Genomic DNA, 15,532 nt, shown 5'->3' with positions numbered 1-15,532 from the left:
CAGTGCCCAGGCCAAGAGTTCAAGCTGCAAATTATGTGTGTGGGGGGGGGGTGGGGGGGTTCCACTGGAGTCTAAATTAATATTTGCCTCAAGTTTTACTTCAGCTTGTCAAATTTGGAGACAGTTTTAGCTGACTACCTGGGACTCTGACTCCTCCTAAATGCCACTGTTCCTTCACTGGTCTCTTGGCTTCTTCGCACATCCTTCCTGCTCTTCCTTCTGCATATGTGGAAGCACAGGGTTGTTTTTTTGTTTGTTGTTGTTATTTTTTGTTGGTTGGGGGGCCTGGGCACTGTCCCTCAGCTCTTCAGCTCAAGGCCAGTGCTCTACCACTTGAGCCACAGCACCACTTCTGGTTTTTGTGGGTTTTTTTTTTTTTTTTCTTATGTGGTGCTGAGGAATTGAACCCAGGGCCTCACGCATGCAAGGCAAGTGCTCTACCACTGAGCCACCTTCCCAGCCCCAGCACAGGGTTTTCAGAGTGAAGAAACCAATGCTGTTAAGCAACTGTCTCTTGCTTTCAAATCCATCCTTCCAGGCTCTGCTTTGTGATGCTGTAGCTAAGACTTGCAAATCCCAGTTCTGCTTTGCCACCTGCTGTCCCCTCGTTCTGACCACAGCAAGTGCTGGACGCAAGGCTGGGCAGGCAGGGACTGCTCCTCCTGCTTGGTCGCTATCACCCCAGCAAGGGGGTTCTTTTTTTTTTGTCGGTCGTGGGGCTTAAACTCTGGGCTTGGGCGCTGTCCCTAAGCTCTTCAGCTCAAAGCAAGCACTCTACCATTTGAGCCACAGCGCTCTACCACTTGAGCCACAGCACCACTTCTGGTTTTCTGGTGGTTTTTATTGAAGAGTCTCACGGACTTTCCTGCCCAGGCTGGCTTTGAACTGCGATCCTCAGCCTCCTGAGTAGCTAGGATTACAGGCATGAGCCACCGGCACCAGGTGTTTCTGAAGCCTCAGTTCTTCTGCAGTTCTTCTAGTCCTCACATAGTGTCTCTGTGGCCCTCTTGCAATCCCCCACAAGCCCTTTTAACCAGCAGTTGGAAATGGGACCCACCGTGAAACTGGTTTGGGGGGCACCAGGGGGCGTATGCCTCTCACCAGCAACAGACACCCCAAGGTCCTGTAAACAGGGTCTTTAATGATTTTGGAACAGGGGAGTATGTGCAGAAAGTAAGGTAGCTATCTCTTTGAAGTTACAGGTACTAGCAAGTGAAACAATCGTAGGATGAGTGTGACTTCCTTATCTTAGGGAGCTGAGGCAAGCAGCAAACTACAATCTGCGTAAGCCTGTATCTAACTCCAAGGTCCAAGGAAGTTTGGGTTTTGATTGACCCACATTTAGGGTAGAATTTTGGGTCTCTGTAACGCTAGGGGCATTGATCTTTCTCCAGCCACTCCCAGCTTTTTGAGTCAGAGAATGGTATTCCAATTCTCTTTATCAGACTCATAGCTCAGCATACCCTGATTCCTACAACCCTCAGAGACTCATTGCAGCTGAGCAGCTCCATTTTCAGAGTCAAAACAATTCAAAATTAATTTTTATTTAATTAAAATAAAATACTCCAGCAATAACAGACAAGAAGAATATACATACCATTCCCATTTTTTTTTTTTTTTTTTTTTTTTGTCAGTCATGGGTTTTGAACTCTGGGCCTGGGCTCTGTCCCTGAGCTCTTCAGCTAAAGGCAAGCGCTCTGCCACTTGAGTTTTTTCAGGTGGTTTATTGGAGATAAGAGTCTTATGAACTTTTCTGCCTGGGCTGGCTTTGAACCATGATCCTCAGATCTCAGCCTCCTGAGTAGCTAGGATTACAGGCATAAGCTACCAGCGCCTGATCCAATCTAATTTTTTTGAAGGCTGGTTTTGTTTTAGTGCTGCTTGAAACATCACTTGAAATTGATTCCATTCAGAAAACAGGAGAATATACTTAAATTACAAATGCATACTGGTTGGGAATCATTTGAAAATTAGTAAATGATACTATTTGTACCTATAAACTCAACAACTTAGAATTAGTTACTGAAGACTATATTCTACTATAAGTATGAGCTTATTCTTCCTTGTAGACTAAAACACAATTTCGACAGATTGTATGTTGTTTGAAAATGTCAGGAGAGAAGGGAAAAGGTTGGACAAGTTAGATGTTTGTCAATTTTGTTTATCTTTTCAAAGAACACACTCATTAATTTTTTGGTTGATTTTTTTTTTTTTTTGTCGGTCATGGGGCTTAAATTCTGGGCCTGGGCGCTGTCCCTGAGCTCTTCAGCTCAAGACTAGCACTCTACCACTTGAGCCACAGTGCCACCTGTGGCTTTTTCTGTGTATGTGGTGCTGAGGAATCGAACCCAGGGCCTCATGCATGAAGAGGCAAGCACTCTACCACTGAGCCACCTCCCCAGCCTTCCGCTGAATTTTTAAAGTTTCTCTTTCACTTATTTCTGCGCACTCTCTCCCTCCCTCTCTCTCTCCCTCTCTCTCTCTCTCTCCTTCCCTCTTTCTCTCCCTCCCTCTCTCTCGCTCTGTTTTTTTTTTTTGAATTTTGGTTTCTGAGACTGAGTCCTGCTATGAAACCCAGGCTGGTCTTAAACTCTCAACCCTCCTGCCAAAGCCTCCTATGTGTTGGAATTGCATATACTACCATGCCCAGCCTCTGCTTTGTTTGTCACTTCTTTTTGTCTACTTAACTTCAGATTTGTTTTTTCTCCAAGATTCATTTGAGGCCAGGTGCTGATGACTCACATCTGTAATCCTAGCTACTCTGGTGGCTGAGATCTGAGGAGCATGCTTTAATCCCAGCCAGAGCTGGAAAGCCTGTGAGACTGTTAACTTCAATTAACTACCAAAAAGCAAAAAAAATGGAGCTGTGCTCAAAAGGTAGAATAAGGCTGGGAATTGGCTTAGTGGTAGAGTGCTTGCCTAGCATGCAGGAAGCCCTGGGTTCAATCCCTCAGTACCACATAAACAGAAAGGGCCAGAAGTGAGGCTGTAGCTCAAGTGGTAGCCTTGAGCACAGACAGGCTCAGGGACAGTGTCCAGGCCCTGAGTTCAAGCCCCAGGACTGGCACAAAGAACAAATAAAGCTGAGGGACAGTGCTCTGGGCATGAGTCCTTGGGTATAGGAGGGAGGGACTGGGTAAGAATGAAGGAACAGAAGACACTGTATGAACTCATTACCTGACTTACGTAATTGTAATCCTTCTATACATCACCTTTACAATAATACTAATTAAAAAAATAATGGCTGTCCAGTGTCTAAATTGAATGGACAAAAATGATCCTCAAAAAGTCCAGTTCAGCCAAGTGCTGGCCTCTCCTTCCTGTAATCCTAGCTACTGAGGAGGCTGAGATCTGAGGATCACGGTTTAATGCTATCCTGAGTGGAAACTCTGTAACTCTTATCGCCAATGAACCACCAGAAAACTGGAAGTAGCACTGTGGCTCAAAGTGGTAGACTGTTAGCCTTGAACGCAAAAGCTCAGGGACAGTGCCTAGGCCCTGAGTTCAAGCCCCACAACCAACAAAAACCCCCAAAACATCCTGTTCCCAAAAATTAATACAATTGATAATGTCTAAATAAAAAAATTACATAAGTAAACAAATGAACAGAAACAAACAAGGGGAAAAAAACCCCCGCAGTTTTCAGAGCCTGGTGCCAGTGGTTCACACCTGTAATCTGAAACTATTCATGAGGCTGGTATCTGAGGATCACACTTTGAAGCTAGTCCAGGCAGGGAAACTCATGAGACTCTTATTCCAGTTAATCAAAAAAAAAAAAGGCCAGAAGTGGAGCTGTGCCTCTAGTGGTAGAGTTGCTGCTAGCCTTGAGCACCAAAGAGACAGCACCCAGCCCTTGAGTTCTAAGTCTCAAGACTGGTAAAATAGAACAGCTGTTAATATTATTGTATAATTCTTTCCAGCAGGTGGCAGCATAACTACAGGTTCCATTCACTGTAAACTTCACCTTTGGCTGGTTTCCCAGTGGAGGTGAAGAGACCTAGAGAGACTTAGAGACCTAGCCTTCAATGAAGGCTTCTGGACTCCAGAGTCTTAACCCTCAGCCTAAGTTTCCAGTTCTCAGTCTGTGGTGCTCAGCCTTTCCTTTCCTGGCCTGGATTTGCTGGTTTTCTCTCTGCCAGCTGGTTAGGTCCAGCTGGTTAGCTGTAGGATTGGTATCTAAACAAACTATGTCTGTCTTTTGTCTTGCAGGGCTTGCTTCTGTGTGGCCGTTGGTGTATACAGATCCCAGGGTCTGTAGACTCTCTGCTGGAGTCTTTCTGTAGCACCTTCAAGATGGTGCATGGGATGGTGCCAGGCCTGCAGCAGTGTGGCATTGTAGCTCTGCGTTCGCCCACATGTCCTGGCTAGCTGGTGATATTGAGACTTGAGGCCACTGGGACACCAATTCTCTCTCTTCTGCAGTTCTCTGAAGCAGTTTACTGCTTGTTTCATTCACTGGACTCTGAGAGGCTGGACAGGGCCACCTACTTTTATTTTGTTGTTGGTTGTGGGGCTTGAGCTCAGGGCCTGGGTGCTGTCTCTGAGCCTTTGTGCTAGCTCTCTACCACTCGAGCCACAGTGCCACTTCCAGGTTTTTTTGTTTTGTTTTTTTGGGTCCAGTTATGGGGTCTGAACTCTGGGCCTAGGTGCTGTCCTTCAGCTCTTCAGCTCAAGGCTAGCGCTCTACCACTTGAGCCACAGCGCCACTTCCGGCTTTTTGTGGTACTGAGGAATCGAACCCAGGGCCTCATGCGTGCAAGGCAAGCACTCTGCCACTGAGCTACCTTTCTAGCCCTGGCTAGTTTGGAACTGTGATACTCAGATCTCCTGAGTAGCTAGGATTACAGGTGTGAGCCACCAGCTAGGGCCGCCTACTTCTAATCCGCCATCTTGGCTTTGTCAGTGGTTACATTTCAAAGCTTCTCTACTGAATTTTTCATTCAAATCCTGCATTGTCTTTATGATTTTTTTAAACTGTGTTCTCTTGTATCTTGTGCTTTTGTGTTTTAAATCATTCTTTAAAATTCCTAACTAGACATTTAATCCCATTTTTATTTCTTTGGACTATGTTGTTAGAAAGTTATTCTTTTGGAGCGGTTACATTCCCTTGCTTTTTCCACATTTTTTTTGTGCTCCTAAATTGACATGTATCTGGTAAATCAGATAATCAGTATTTACTTATTGCACTACTGCAGTTTGAACTCAGGTGTCAACATACCAGTCAGCCAGAAAATGGAGAGAAATTACATGTGCAAAAGGCTTAGACAGCCTCGTGTGTATGGAATTGTTTTATGCTTCTACTATGCACTACCTTGTTTTAGCTATGAGAGAAACCCAGAAATATTGTGTCACTGAATGGCCATCCAGGAACTGTTTCAAATTTGCTGAGAAGCCTGGTTAGATGACTTGGGCAAGTTAGATGCCCTGACTCCATCCCACTGGTGTCTATGTGACCTTTCCATGTCAGCAGTCAGTTGGCTGACCCGCTGTTCCCCTCTACCACGAGTCCGGCCACGCTTCTGTGCCCCATCCTTCCTGGAACTGGTGCCACATGCTTTGCTGGCTCCTCTCTAGGGGAGCGGTTTCCACACCTGAAATATGGGCGAGATTCTCTCCTTAGGATTTCAGCTTTCCCATTTGCTAGAAATTGGTAGATAGGACACTTCCCATAAAGAGGCAATCACCTGCAGCCAAGACACACATCTGGTCTATGCAGAAAAGGCTGGAAGTTGGCAGGACGAATTCCTTCAGTGAAGCATCCTCCCAGAATGCTGGCATCATTGAATTGTCAAGGCATCACATTCCACATGGAGGGAGTCAAGAAAACACACTCGTGGCCATTACTGCTTTTATTTAGAAAATTACTGTTCAAATATAAACATCTCTAAATAGAAACACTTCGCAGGAGACCGTCGCTGCCTCTGACCAGCGGCAGAGACGCTGTGGATGAAGAAGAGTCCACAGGGGCCTCCGAATTTGCCAGGACTTTTAAGGCTGAAGGAGTGCTCGGAAGAGCAGGGGCTTTAAGGCTATTCTCAATTCCCTTTGTTGAAAGCCATCATTTCCCATTGCAGGGTAGGCTTCCTATCTAGGGAAGTGTGCTGAACCAAGTTTTTGGGGCAGATTGCTGGTGTACGGGTTAGCAAGTATCTTCCGCAGCTGGCGGAGGTCTTACCAGGCACTTTAGAACCTGGCTTTGAATACTGTCTCTGAAGCATGGAGGTTTGTGATGAAACAGAAAAATCTTTCCAAGACTAGGATAAGCTTTTCTGGGAGCACCTATCTTCATTCAAATAAGTCACATGGGTTGCGTTACCTGCAACTGTGCACACACCCAGGTGGCAGGATTGGGCCCAGATGAAGGCGAAAGGCTTCCAGTCTCCCACCAGACCTGGCTGGTTTGAGACTAGTGCACAGCCAATACTTTTAATGGCTAGCTGGAGCTCCATTGCTGCTACCTGCTAGTCTAGGAAAATCTGTCGTTATTGAGCGCAGGGAGAGAAAGTCATGAGCACCCACAGATTGTCAGGAAGTGGCATAGGGCTGTGTGGAACAGGGAAGGGGAATTGTCAGTAACAGCTGTAGGAAAATGAAGGCCCTAAGTATTTCTCAACAAAGGAGAGCTGTTCAATTTTGTATAACCAATCTCAGAATGTGATGAAATAGCTAAGATTTTATTTTAGTGACCTTAGAACTGAGAGAGAAAAAGAGAGAGGAGAGAGAGAAGATGGAGGGGGGAGGGGAAGGGAGAAAAGAGGAAAGAAGGGGGGGAAGAGGGGAGAGGAGGGGAAGGGAAGGAAGGAAAGGAGAGAGGAGAGGAATGCTGGACTCTGGAAGTATCTTGTTTCTGAAGCTCTAAGTATGGTGCAATTCTGGTGCAATTCTTGCCACTTACAAAAGCATGGTCCAAGGGTGCTGAGAGCCCTACTTCTTCCCCCCATTCAAACAGGTCAGTTGATCACAGGCCACCCCAGACTCAATATGCTACAACCAACGCTGGCATCCTCTAACGTGAGCATACATACAATACCAGTCTTCTGATTGCAAATCTGTCATTTCCAAAGGCTGACCCTGGCCCTGTCTCTTCTTATGGTCACTGAATCATGTGCAAGGCTTGGGGTCCACTTCAAATTCTAGAAATCCTAGTTAACGTCTGGGTTTACAAGCAATGGAGAACAGTGCTTGCCTCGTGCTCTGCCGCTGTGGATGGAAGCGCAGTGCGGGGCCTGTGTCTTCAGGGCAGGTGCCTGGTGGCCCAGTGGAGCCTTCAGCAGACTGAAAGTGAAGGCAGCAAGGTTGAGTGAGTGGGAGGCAGCCTGGGCTCAGGTGTACTCGGTTTTGCGGATATAATTGGATGGGACGTAACCCTTCTTTCCGTTAACTTCAGCCAACCACCACTCTGTGTTGCCTGTAACGTCTTTAAATTCGAGGATCCTTAGTCTCTGATTGGCTGGCACACTCAGCTCATTTGGGTTCCGAGCGGTGAAGGTGTAGACAGCGAAATAGACCTGTAGAGGAGAGGGAAGTCAGGAACCCGGAGCAGTGCTGTGCCACAAACCTTTCTGCTGTGAAAGGGGATGTTCTCTATCCCGGTGGCTTCGGAGCATATGAAATGACAACTCGTGAAGCTGAGAACTGCATTTTACATCAATTAAATAAGGTTTAAATATCTGGAGGGGGCTGGAGGTTCCTGCAATGAACAGAATAGATCCAAAGAAATCCAAAATGCACACCGATTAATTCTTAAGAATTCAGAAAGTTTAGTCAATACTGAAGATGGATGAGCTACAGGGGTCCCTTCTGTACCACAATTCTGTACCTCATCCAGAAATTCTTAGTTAGGGCTGGGAGTATAGCTGAATGATAGATCACTTGCTAATGCCCTTGGGTTCAATTTCCAGCATGGCCATACCCTTCAAACAATATTAATACAGCTGGGCACCAGGGGTTCACACCTGTAATCCTAGCCTGTAACGAAGGACACTCACTGCTGTAAGAGGGAGCCACAGCAACAGAGGTGTGGGGCACAGACTCCTTAGCTGAGAAGCCTTAAGAAAGGCGGGTCTAGACGGGCTCACGCCTGCAATCCCAGCTACTCAGGAAGCTGAGATCTGAAGATTGTGGTTCAAAGCCAGCCCAGGCAGGAAACTCCCTGAGACTTATCTCCAATTAACCACCAGAAAACCAGGAGTGGTGCTGGGGCTCAAGTGGTAGAGCATTTGCCTTGAGCTAAAGAGCTGAGGGACAGCGCCCAGGCCCAGAGTTCAAGTCCCACGACTGACAAAAATAAGAAAAACAAAAAGAAAAAAAGAAAGGTGGGTCTAAAACATGCATGATGTAAAGGCGGCACTCACACTCACAAGATAGGAGCAGACCATTTCAAAAAAAGAATAGGAAAACTGAAATAGTGCCAGAATTTAATTTCAAAATGCTAGAATTAAAAATAGTCATGTATTGCCTGGCGCCTATATTCCTAGCTATTGAGGAGACATAAGATCTGGGGGTTGTGTGCTAGCCCCAGCAGGAAAGTCTGTGAAACTCTTATCTCCATTAAAAAAGCTAGAAATGGAGCTGTAGCTCAAGTGTAAGAGCACTAGCCTTGTATAAAAGAAGCTAAGGGATAGTGCCCATGCCTCAAGACTGGCACTGGCGCACACACACACACAGTTATACAAATAAGAAACTAAATTGGTAGGTAAAAACAGCAGACTTCCTAAGATGGAAGGATTAGTGAACTTGAAGAGTAGAAAAAGGTCCCATAGGGCTGGGAGGGTGGCTCAGTGGTAGAGTGCTTGCCTTGCAAGTATGATGCCCTGGGTTTGATTCCTCAGCACCACATAAGCAGAAAAAAGCTGGAAATGGTGCTGTGGCTCAAGTGGTAGCCTTGAGCTGAAGAGCTGAGGGAATGTACCCAGACCCAGAATTCAGGCCCCATGACCAACAACAACAACAAAAAAAATGAAAGAAAGAAAAAAGGAAAAGGTCTCATGTCCCGTTTTAACTACCCAGTGAAACAACAGAAGTGATCTAGGAATGGTGTGAGACAGATCAGAGAAGGCAGAGCGGGAGTGCTGGGCAGGCTCCGTCCAGGACCCCGAGATGACAGCTAGGTCCCAGGCAGGCCTCTGCCTTGCCACCTTCTGACCCTGGGGTACCAGGAGAGCACTTACCTGGTTTCCTTCCACCTCACTGCTTTCCAGATCTTTGTTTTTCTCTTCCAGAGCCTGGCTGGCTCTTGCATTTCCTTTCACAAGGTCATTACCTTGCCCATTTCGCCCTGGCACAGAGTAACCAGATGCCTCGGGATGCTTGTAGCCTTGGTAGCAGCCTTTCAGGGTGGCAGAGGGCTGGCTCGTATCTCTGGCCACATCCGCTGAGTGCCCAGGCCTGGGCTGGCAGGGGGGCTCTGGCTCAGCAAGGCACCTGGCAGGACCACTTCCTGGGCTCCCCGGACTCCCCGGGGCCAAGGGTGCACTCAGAGTGCCTTGGTCACATTCCTTCAGTGAACATGCATCTTGAGACTGCGGGGAGCAAGATCCTGGGGTGAAGGACACAGCCATGCTGCCCGGGTTGAAGGTCAAGGTGCTGTTACTATTCTGCCGCGGGAACCTGGGGGAGCAGCTACCCAGCTCAGACTCAGTGGATGAGTGGCTGCCAACCGAGGCGTCTGACTGGCTGCGCCGAGGGTTGTATGGCTTCAGGAAGGAGCTGTACACGAAGCCTTTGGTGACTGTGGAGAGAAGGGGCAACATGAAGAGCTTGCTGCAGAAGCAGAAAAGCAGGGAACTGACAGAAAGACTGTGGTTCAATAGCTGAGGCAATGATGAGAGACAACATATGATGCCTAATAGCAAAAAACTCCAATCCCAGGGTGCATCATGCACGGCTGGAGACAAAGCCATGGCCAGCAGCCGGTTCATTCCTGCACTACTTCTTAACAGCGAAGTGATAGGGGCCCTGCCCCCAACCGAGAGGGCAGTAGTTAACATCACCACATACTTGGGAAAATTTAAAGGGATATCTAGATCATGGCTCAGGAGAACACCCAGTGCAAGCAAGTACATACGTGGCCGAGAGGGACTGCAGGGCCATCATGGTAGGAACTCCTCCCTCAGGGTCAGAATCTTCTGTTTAGGGACTGCTGTGGAATGCTGGAAGCATTCTAAAGTGGGAAGCCATCAGCTAGGCTTTTCAAACTAAAGATTGGGATTAAGATGGTATCCACACAAAATTTCTTTTGTGAAGGTGCCAGTAGAGAGCTTGAACTCAGTGCCTGGGTACTGTGCCTTAGCTTTTTCACTCAAGGCTGATGCTTTACCCCTTGAGCCACAGCTCCATTTCTACTTTTTGGTGGTTAGCTGGAGTTAAGAATCTCATGGACTTTCCTACCAGGGCTGGCTTTGAGCCAGGATCTTCAAATCTCAGCCCCCTGAGTGGCTAGGATTGCATGGCAATGCAAGACAATTTTTATAAATGTATGAAGTTCAGACCCTGAGTATATAACCTTCATGAGAACAAGGACCAACTGTCTTTGAGATCTTTCTCAGGGACAGAGCCCAGGCCCTGAGTTCAAGCCTCGGGACGGGTGTACATGTGCACAGCGCAAGTGCGCGTGTGCGCGTACACACACACACACAGAGGCCTAGTTGGTGTGCATAGAGAGATTTAGTGCACAAGTTCCAAAACCTTACCTATAAAATGTTTATAGCAGGTGTCTTGAAATTTGAATTTTTTTTGACTCAGGAGAGATCAAGTACACACATGTTGCACAAGTCCCCCCAGCTTGTCATTATCAACCCCCTACAGCAAAACAGATGACTGCCCATGTTAAGATTTCTGCAACAGGTTTCTAAAAATACAAAACAAAACAAAAAAATCCCTTTGTTTTTCTGTGCTTTTTGGATTTTGGAATAATAGACGAAGAGATTGTAGATTAATATTATTCTTTGTATTGTTTGTATGTATGTATGTATGCATGCATGCATGCATGCATGTATTTTTGATGTGCTGGGCCTGGGCTTGAATTCAGAGCCTGAGCGCCATCTCTAAGCTTTTTTTTGTTCAAGGCTAGTACTCTACTATTTGAATCACAGCTCCAATTCTAGCTTTTTGGGTGATTAATTAGGGATGAGAGTCTCACATAGTTTCTTGCTTGGGCTGGCTTTGAACCAGTATCCTCAGATCTCAGTTATCTGAGTAGCTAGGATTACAGGTGAGAACTTCTTTGTACTTTCAAATTTTATAAATCCCCACAACCCTCAAGCTGTGAGGTGTTTAAAGTCACTCCCCAAATAATCATGAGGTAAAATCTATTACAAGGGAGGAAAAAAAAGCGAACAAAAACTACACGTGTTTTGTTTTTGTTTTTTTCTTTTTGTTAGTCATCGGGCTTGATTGAAATCAGGGCCTGGGCACTGTCCCTGAGCTTTATGGAGCCACAGCTCCACTTCCAGTTTTTTGGTGGTTAAATGGAGTTACACAGACTTTCCTGCCCAGGCTGGCTTTGAGCCACGATCTCAGATCTCAGCCTCCTGAGTAGCTATGATTACAGGCATAAGCCACTAGTGCCTGCCTGACACTTATAGGTTTTTAAGTCATACACAGGAGAAGTTTATAGAAACTGGGAGAGGGCAGCTTGCTGTGTGACGCAAAGGAGATGAAGAGGAAACAGGATTCCGCTGGGCAGTCTGACTGCCAGGACACGCTAGAAACATGGACAGATCTTACAAGACACATAAGGAAACCACCTCTGGAATTGATCAAAACAAAAACACAACCCAAAGCAGGTTATATTTTATTAATAACCTGAGTGTTGTTTCCTAGAAATGGAAATTACTTTGACAGTTATTTCCTCCTGTAATCAAAAGCTTTCCTGTGTTTTTCTGACCTGAAAAAGTAATCTTCCTCACTTAGAGTCACGTGTGTCCAGTGTGTAAAATTCTTACCTCCATTGTCGATCAGCCAGCGGTTCTGACTGCCCATAGGGTCTTTCTTTTTAATCACACCCACTAGGTCACCTTCCAGAAGTGAGACGTCCAAGTCCTGAGTGGCATTGAAGTTACGCTCTGCCTGGAAGAGTTGCTCTGGGGGGTACCTGGCCAGCAGGGAGGCGCGGAGCTCTTCAGACTGGAACATGTACCTGGGCTGAAAGGCGTCAGAGAGAGCATCAACAAGAGCGCCTGCCTGGCCGCCATCCTAGCAGCCTTATTTAACTCAACATACCCTCCACCCTCAGCAGTGAGGCACAACAATCAGCCACCCTCCCTCCCCACAGGATGCTTCTGTAACTGGGTGTTACGATAAAACGATGGCCGCTTAGACATGTTGGTGCCTTTATAGCTATGAAGCAAGCCTAATAGACATTTTTGTCACAAAATTGGGATTAAAACACTACCTAAAGAATCCAAAGATTGAGGCTGGGAGTACAGCATGGTGATGGGCTGTGTACTTGGCTTACGTGAGGCCCTGGGTTTAATCTTCAGCACGAAAATTAAAAAAAAAAAAAAAATTTAACTGGAAAAAAAAAAAGAAAAAGAAAGCACTATTCTCAAGTTTCTGATATGGTGCAACATAGCCTTAAACAATTGAGATTTCCCTACATCTACTTCCTCAACTGTAAAACAAAGGTCATAAAAATAAGAAAGACAAAGGGAGTAATAAGTTCAATTCTCCCTTTTAAGGTACTATCTGTGAGATTACTCAGACCATAAATATAATGAAGGCAAAGTAGCAGTCCTTTAGCTTAGGAGCCCATACAATCTGGAGTGTCATATTCTAACTTTTTACATTTTTTATTATTATTGTAAGGTGGGCTACAAAGGGGTTATAGTTACAGTCTGGTAATGAGTACATTTCTTTTGAACAATGTCACCCCTTCCCTCATTCTCTTTCTTACTCTAGTTTAAAAAATATTGAAAGTACTGAATTGAAAAGGAAAAACTTCCAGGTTAAAAAAAAAAGCCAGTTATGAATCACTTGACTATGTTAACTTTTATAATACATGATCAAAAATACACAAAACTGACAAAATAAATAAGTCATCTATTAGGTCCCTTCATGAACTCATCTCTGTAGTAATACTTTACTCAGATCGGGAATGATCCAGAGGCTGGCAAGTGTGAGAACAGTGAGCACACCAGCCACTGGCAGTGGCCACTGGGGGCCCACCAGCAATGCTCGGGAATGCCCGCCAGCGATGCTCGGGAATGCCCGCCAGCGATGCTCGGGAATGCCCACCAGCGATGCTCGGGAATGCTCCCCAGCGATGCTCGGGAATGCCCACCAGCGATGCTCGGGAATGCCCACCAGCGATGCTCGGGAATGCCCACCAGCGATGCTCGGGAATGCTCCCCAGCGATGCTCGGGAATGCCCACCAGCGATGCTCGGGAACGCTGAGGGAATACACAGCCAGGAGGGAGAGACCCCGTAACCTCCATTTTTTTTTTTTAGGATACTGGAGTTTGAACTCAGGGCCTTGTGCTCACCACCCCAGAGTCCTCTTTGCTTTAGTTATTTTTCAGTCTCTTGCTTTTTGTTGTGATCCTCATGTATACAGCATACACACACAGCTTGTTTGTTGAGATGGAGGTCTTGTTAACTTTTGCCCAGGCTGCTCTCAACTTGTGATCCTCCCTACCTCTGCCTCACAGTAGGTAACTAGGACTGCAGGTGTGAGCCACCATGCACCGCCTTTATTTTCTATTTTCTAGGAATGGGGTAAACTGTCATCTGCAGAGGCAGCACTGGGCCCACGGACACGGATGATGGTGACAACGCTTCCTGTGCCTTGGGGAGAAGGAATGCAGTGCCAGGAGTGGAAGAGGCACTTGGGACACAGCGCAGCCTCACCCCCAAGTCCCACAGCCTTCCTCCGTCCCCACTCACCAGGCCCAAGAGGGACTTCCGAGAAGACTGGCGCTCTGTGGTCTTCCTCTCAAATGGCCTCTTGCTGGCCGGAAGTGCCTCTGGGAAGAAGGTGAAGAGCTGGAGCTGCTGCAGGACCCTGCTGTGCTCCTCGTGGAAGATGGCGATCAGGTTGCCCTCTCTCCCGGTCACTTTGAGTAACTGAAGTCCATGGACAGAGTTGTGATGAAGGAAAGAGGAGAACAGAAATGAAGGATCTTTGAGAGTCACAGGATCTCTAGAAAAAGCTAAAGGTCAGCTGCTGGTCACTGTGTGTGATGCTCAGCCAACAAGGGAGATACCTGTGGTGCTACCTGAGGGCCAGGTTCGCAACTCTTCTGGAAATTGCTCTTGTTGGAAAGAGACATTTAAGAAGCCCCAGGTTTCATTGCATTATGAAGGGACCAAGACTTCCTGAGGGACAAGATCTGATGACCCCACGGTACATTCCCAGCAAAATACCCAGCAACCTCCTGAGATGACTCCCCCAGAGGAGTGAGGGACTCACGGAAAGCAGCGGCTGCAACTGCTCTAGCGCCTGCTGCACAAAGTCGCAGTGGGCTTCAGCATAGCCGTGAATGCAGTTGGCGAAGAGCCCCTGTGCATACTGCTGGAACTTGGGCAGCTCATCCAACAGCTGTGCATTCAGGGCCTCATAATTGTTCCGGGCAGACTGCAGCTCCTCCAGGGTCTTCTTGTCCTTGAGCTTCTCTGCCCGTTCGGTGCAGTTGTAGAAATCCAGGAGCTTGTCAAAGCGCTTCTGCACCAGCTTGTGGGGCCCAGTGAACATGCTCAGTAACTGGTTTAAAGGAGAGATGACAAGCCGCTCTGTCCTCTCCTTCTGCAGGGACAAAAAGGCACCTGGCTCAGTACGGCACCCGCATGGTCTCAAACCCTCTACACGGGGCTTCTCCCAAGTGCACAGGCCACAGGCACGTCCACTGGCCACGTGGCATCCGCCTCATCCAACACTTCCACACCAAGCCCTTTGCCAAGACGCCTGTCACCTCATCGCCCTCGGTGGTGGGGCGGGGCTGCGTGGTGCCAGGCAGCTCCTCTACTTACACGCCCCCTTTCTGGGCAATTGTCTATAGCGTCTGATTCCAACTTCAGACTTCCTTCTTACATAAATCTGGGTTAGCAATTTCCACACTCCTATAATTCTGTTTCTAGGTAAGCATTCTGCCACTTGACGGCTATCCCAGGTATAGTACTGTTGCTAATCATAACTACAGGTAATATCTATTTTTATTTTTCAGATGATTTATTTATTCAATTTAGAAGATCAGATATTAAGGATAAGGGTATTGAACACATTAAAAAAAAAATAGGTACTGAGTAGCATCCTACTAAAACTAATTTGGTACCAGGTATCAGTGGCTCATGCCTGTAACCCTAGCTACTTAGGAGGGGGAGATCTGAGGATCATGGTTCAAAGTCAGCTTGGGCAGAAAAGTCCATGAGACTCTTATCTCCAATTTGGCAAAAGGCAGAAGCTGAAGCTCAAATGGCAGAGTGGCATCTTTGAGTAAAAAAGCCAAGCAAGAGTGTGAGGCCCGCAGGGCGCCGGTGGCTCACGCCTGTAATCCTAGCTACTCAGGAGGCTGAGATCTGAGAATCACGGTTCAA

The 15,532-nt window shown here is 46.9% G+C and overlaps 1 protein-coding gene across 3 annotated transcripts in view; it reads right to left on the bottom strand.

The window, feature by feature from the left end:
- Positions 1–6,766: 6,766 nt before the first annotated feature.
- Positions 6,767–15,532, bottom strand: part of LOC122115936 (dynamin binding protein) — an 81,301-nt gene continuing 72,535 nt past the window's right edge. For all 3 annotated transcript variants that reach the window (XM_042689541.1, XM_042689543.1, XM_042689544.1), the window contains 5 exons: positions 14,412–14,744; positions 13,886–14,065; positions 11,946–12,144; positions 9,171–9,730; positions 6,767–7,508 (listed from right to left, as the gene is read on the bottom strand). In XM_042689541.1, the coding sequence (XP_042545475.1) occupies positions 7,323–7,508; positions 9,171–9,730; positions 11,946–12,144; positions 13,886–14,065; positions 14,412–14,744 (1,458 nt within the window). In that variant the 3' untranslated portion in view covers positions 6,767–7,322. The remainder of the gene's footprint in view (positions 7,509–9,170; positions 9,731–11,945; positions 12,145–13,885; positions 14,066–14,411; positions 14,745–15,532) is intronic.

Source organism: Dipodomys spectabilis, unplaced genomic scaffold, assembly GCF_019054845.1.
Source record: "Dipodomys spectabilis isolate Male_0828 unplaced genomic scaffold, ASM1905484v1 ptg000125l, whole genome shotgun sequence".
NCBI lineage: Eukaryota > Metazoa > Chordata > Mammalia > Rodentia > Heteromyidae > Dipodomys > Dipodomys spectabilis.
Note: the sequence above shows the minus strand (reverse complement) of the source record. Positions and strands in the feature narration are given on the sequence as shown.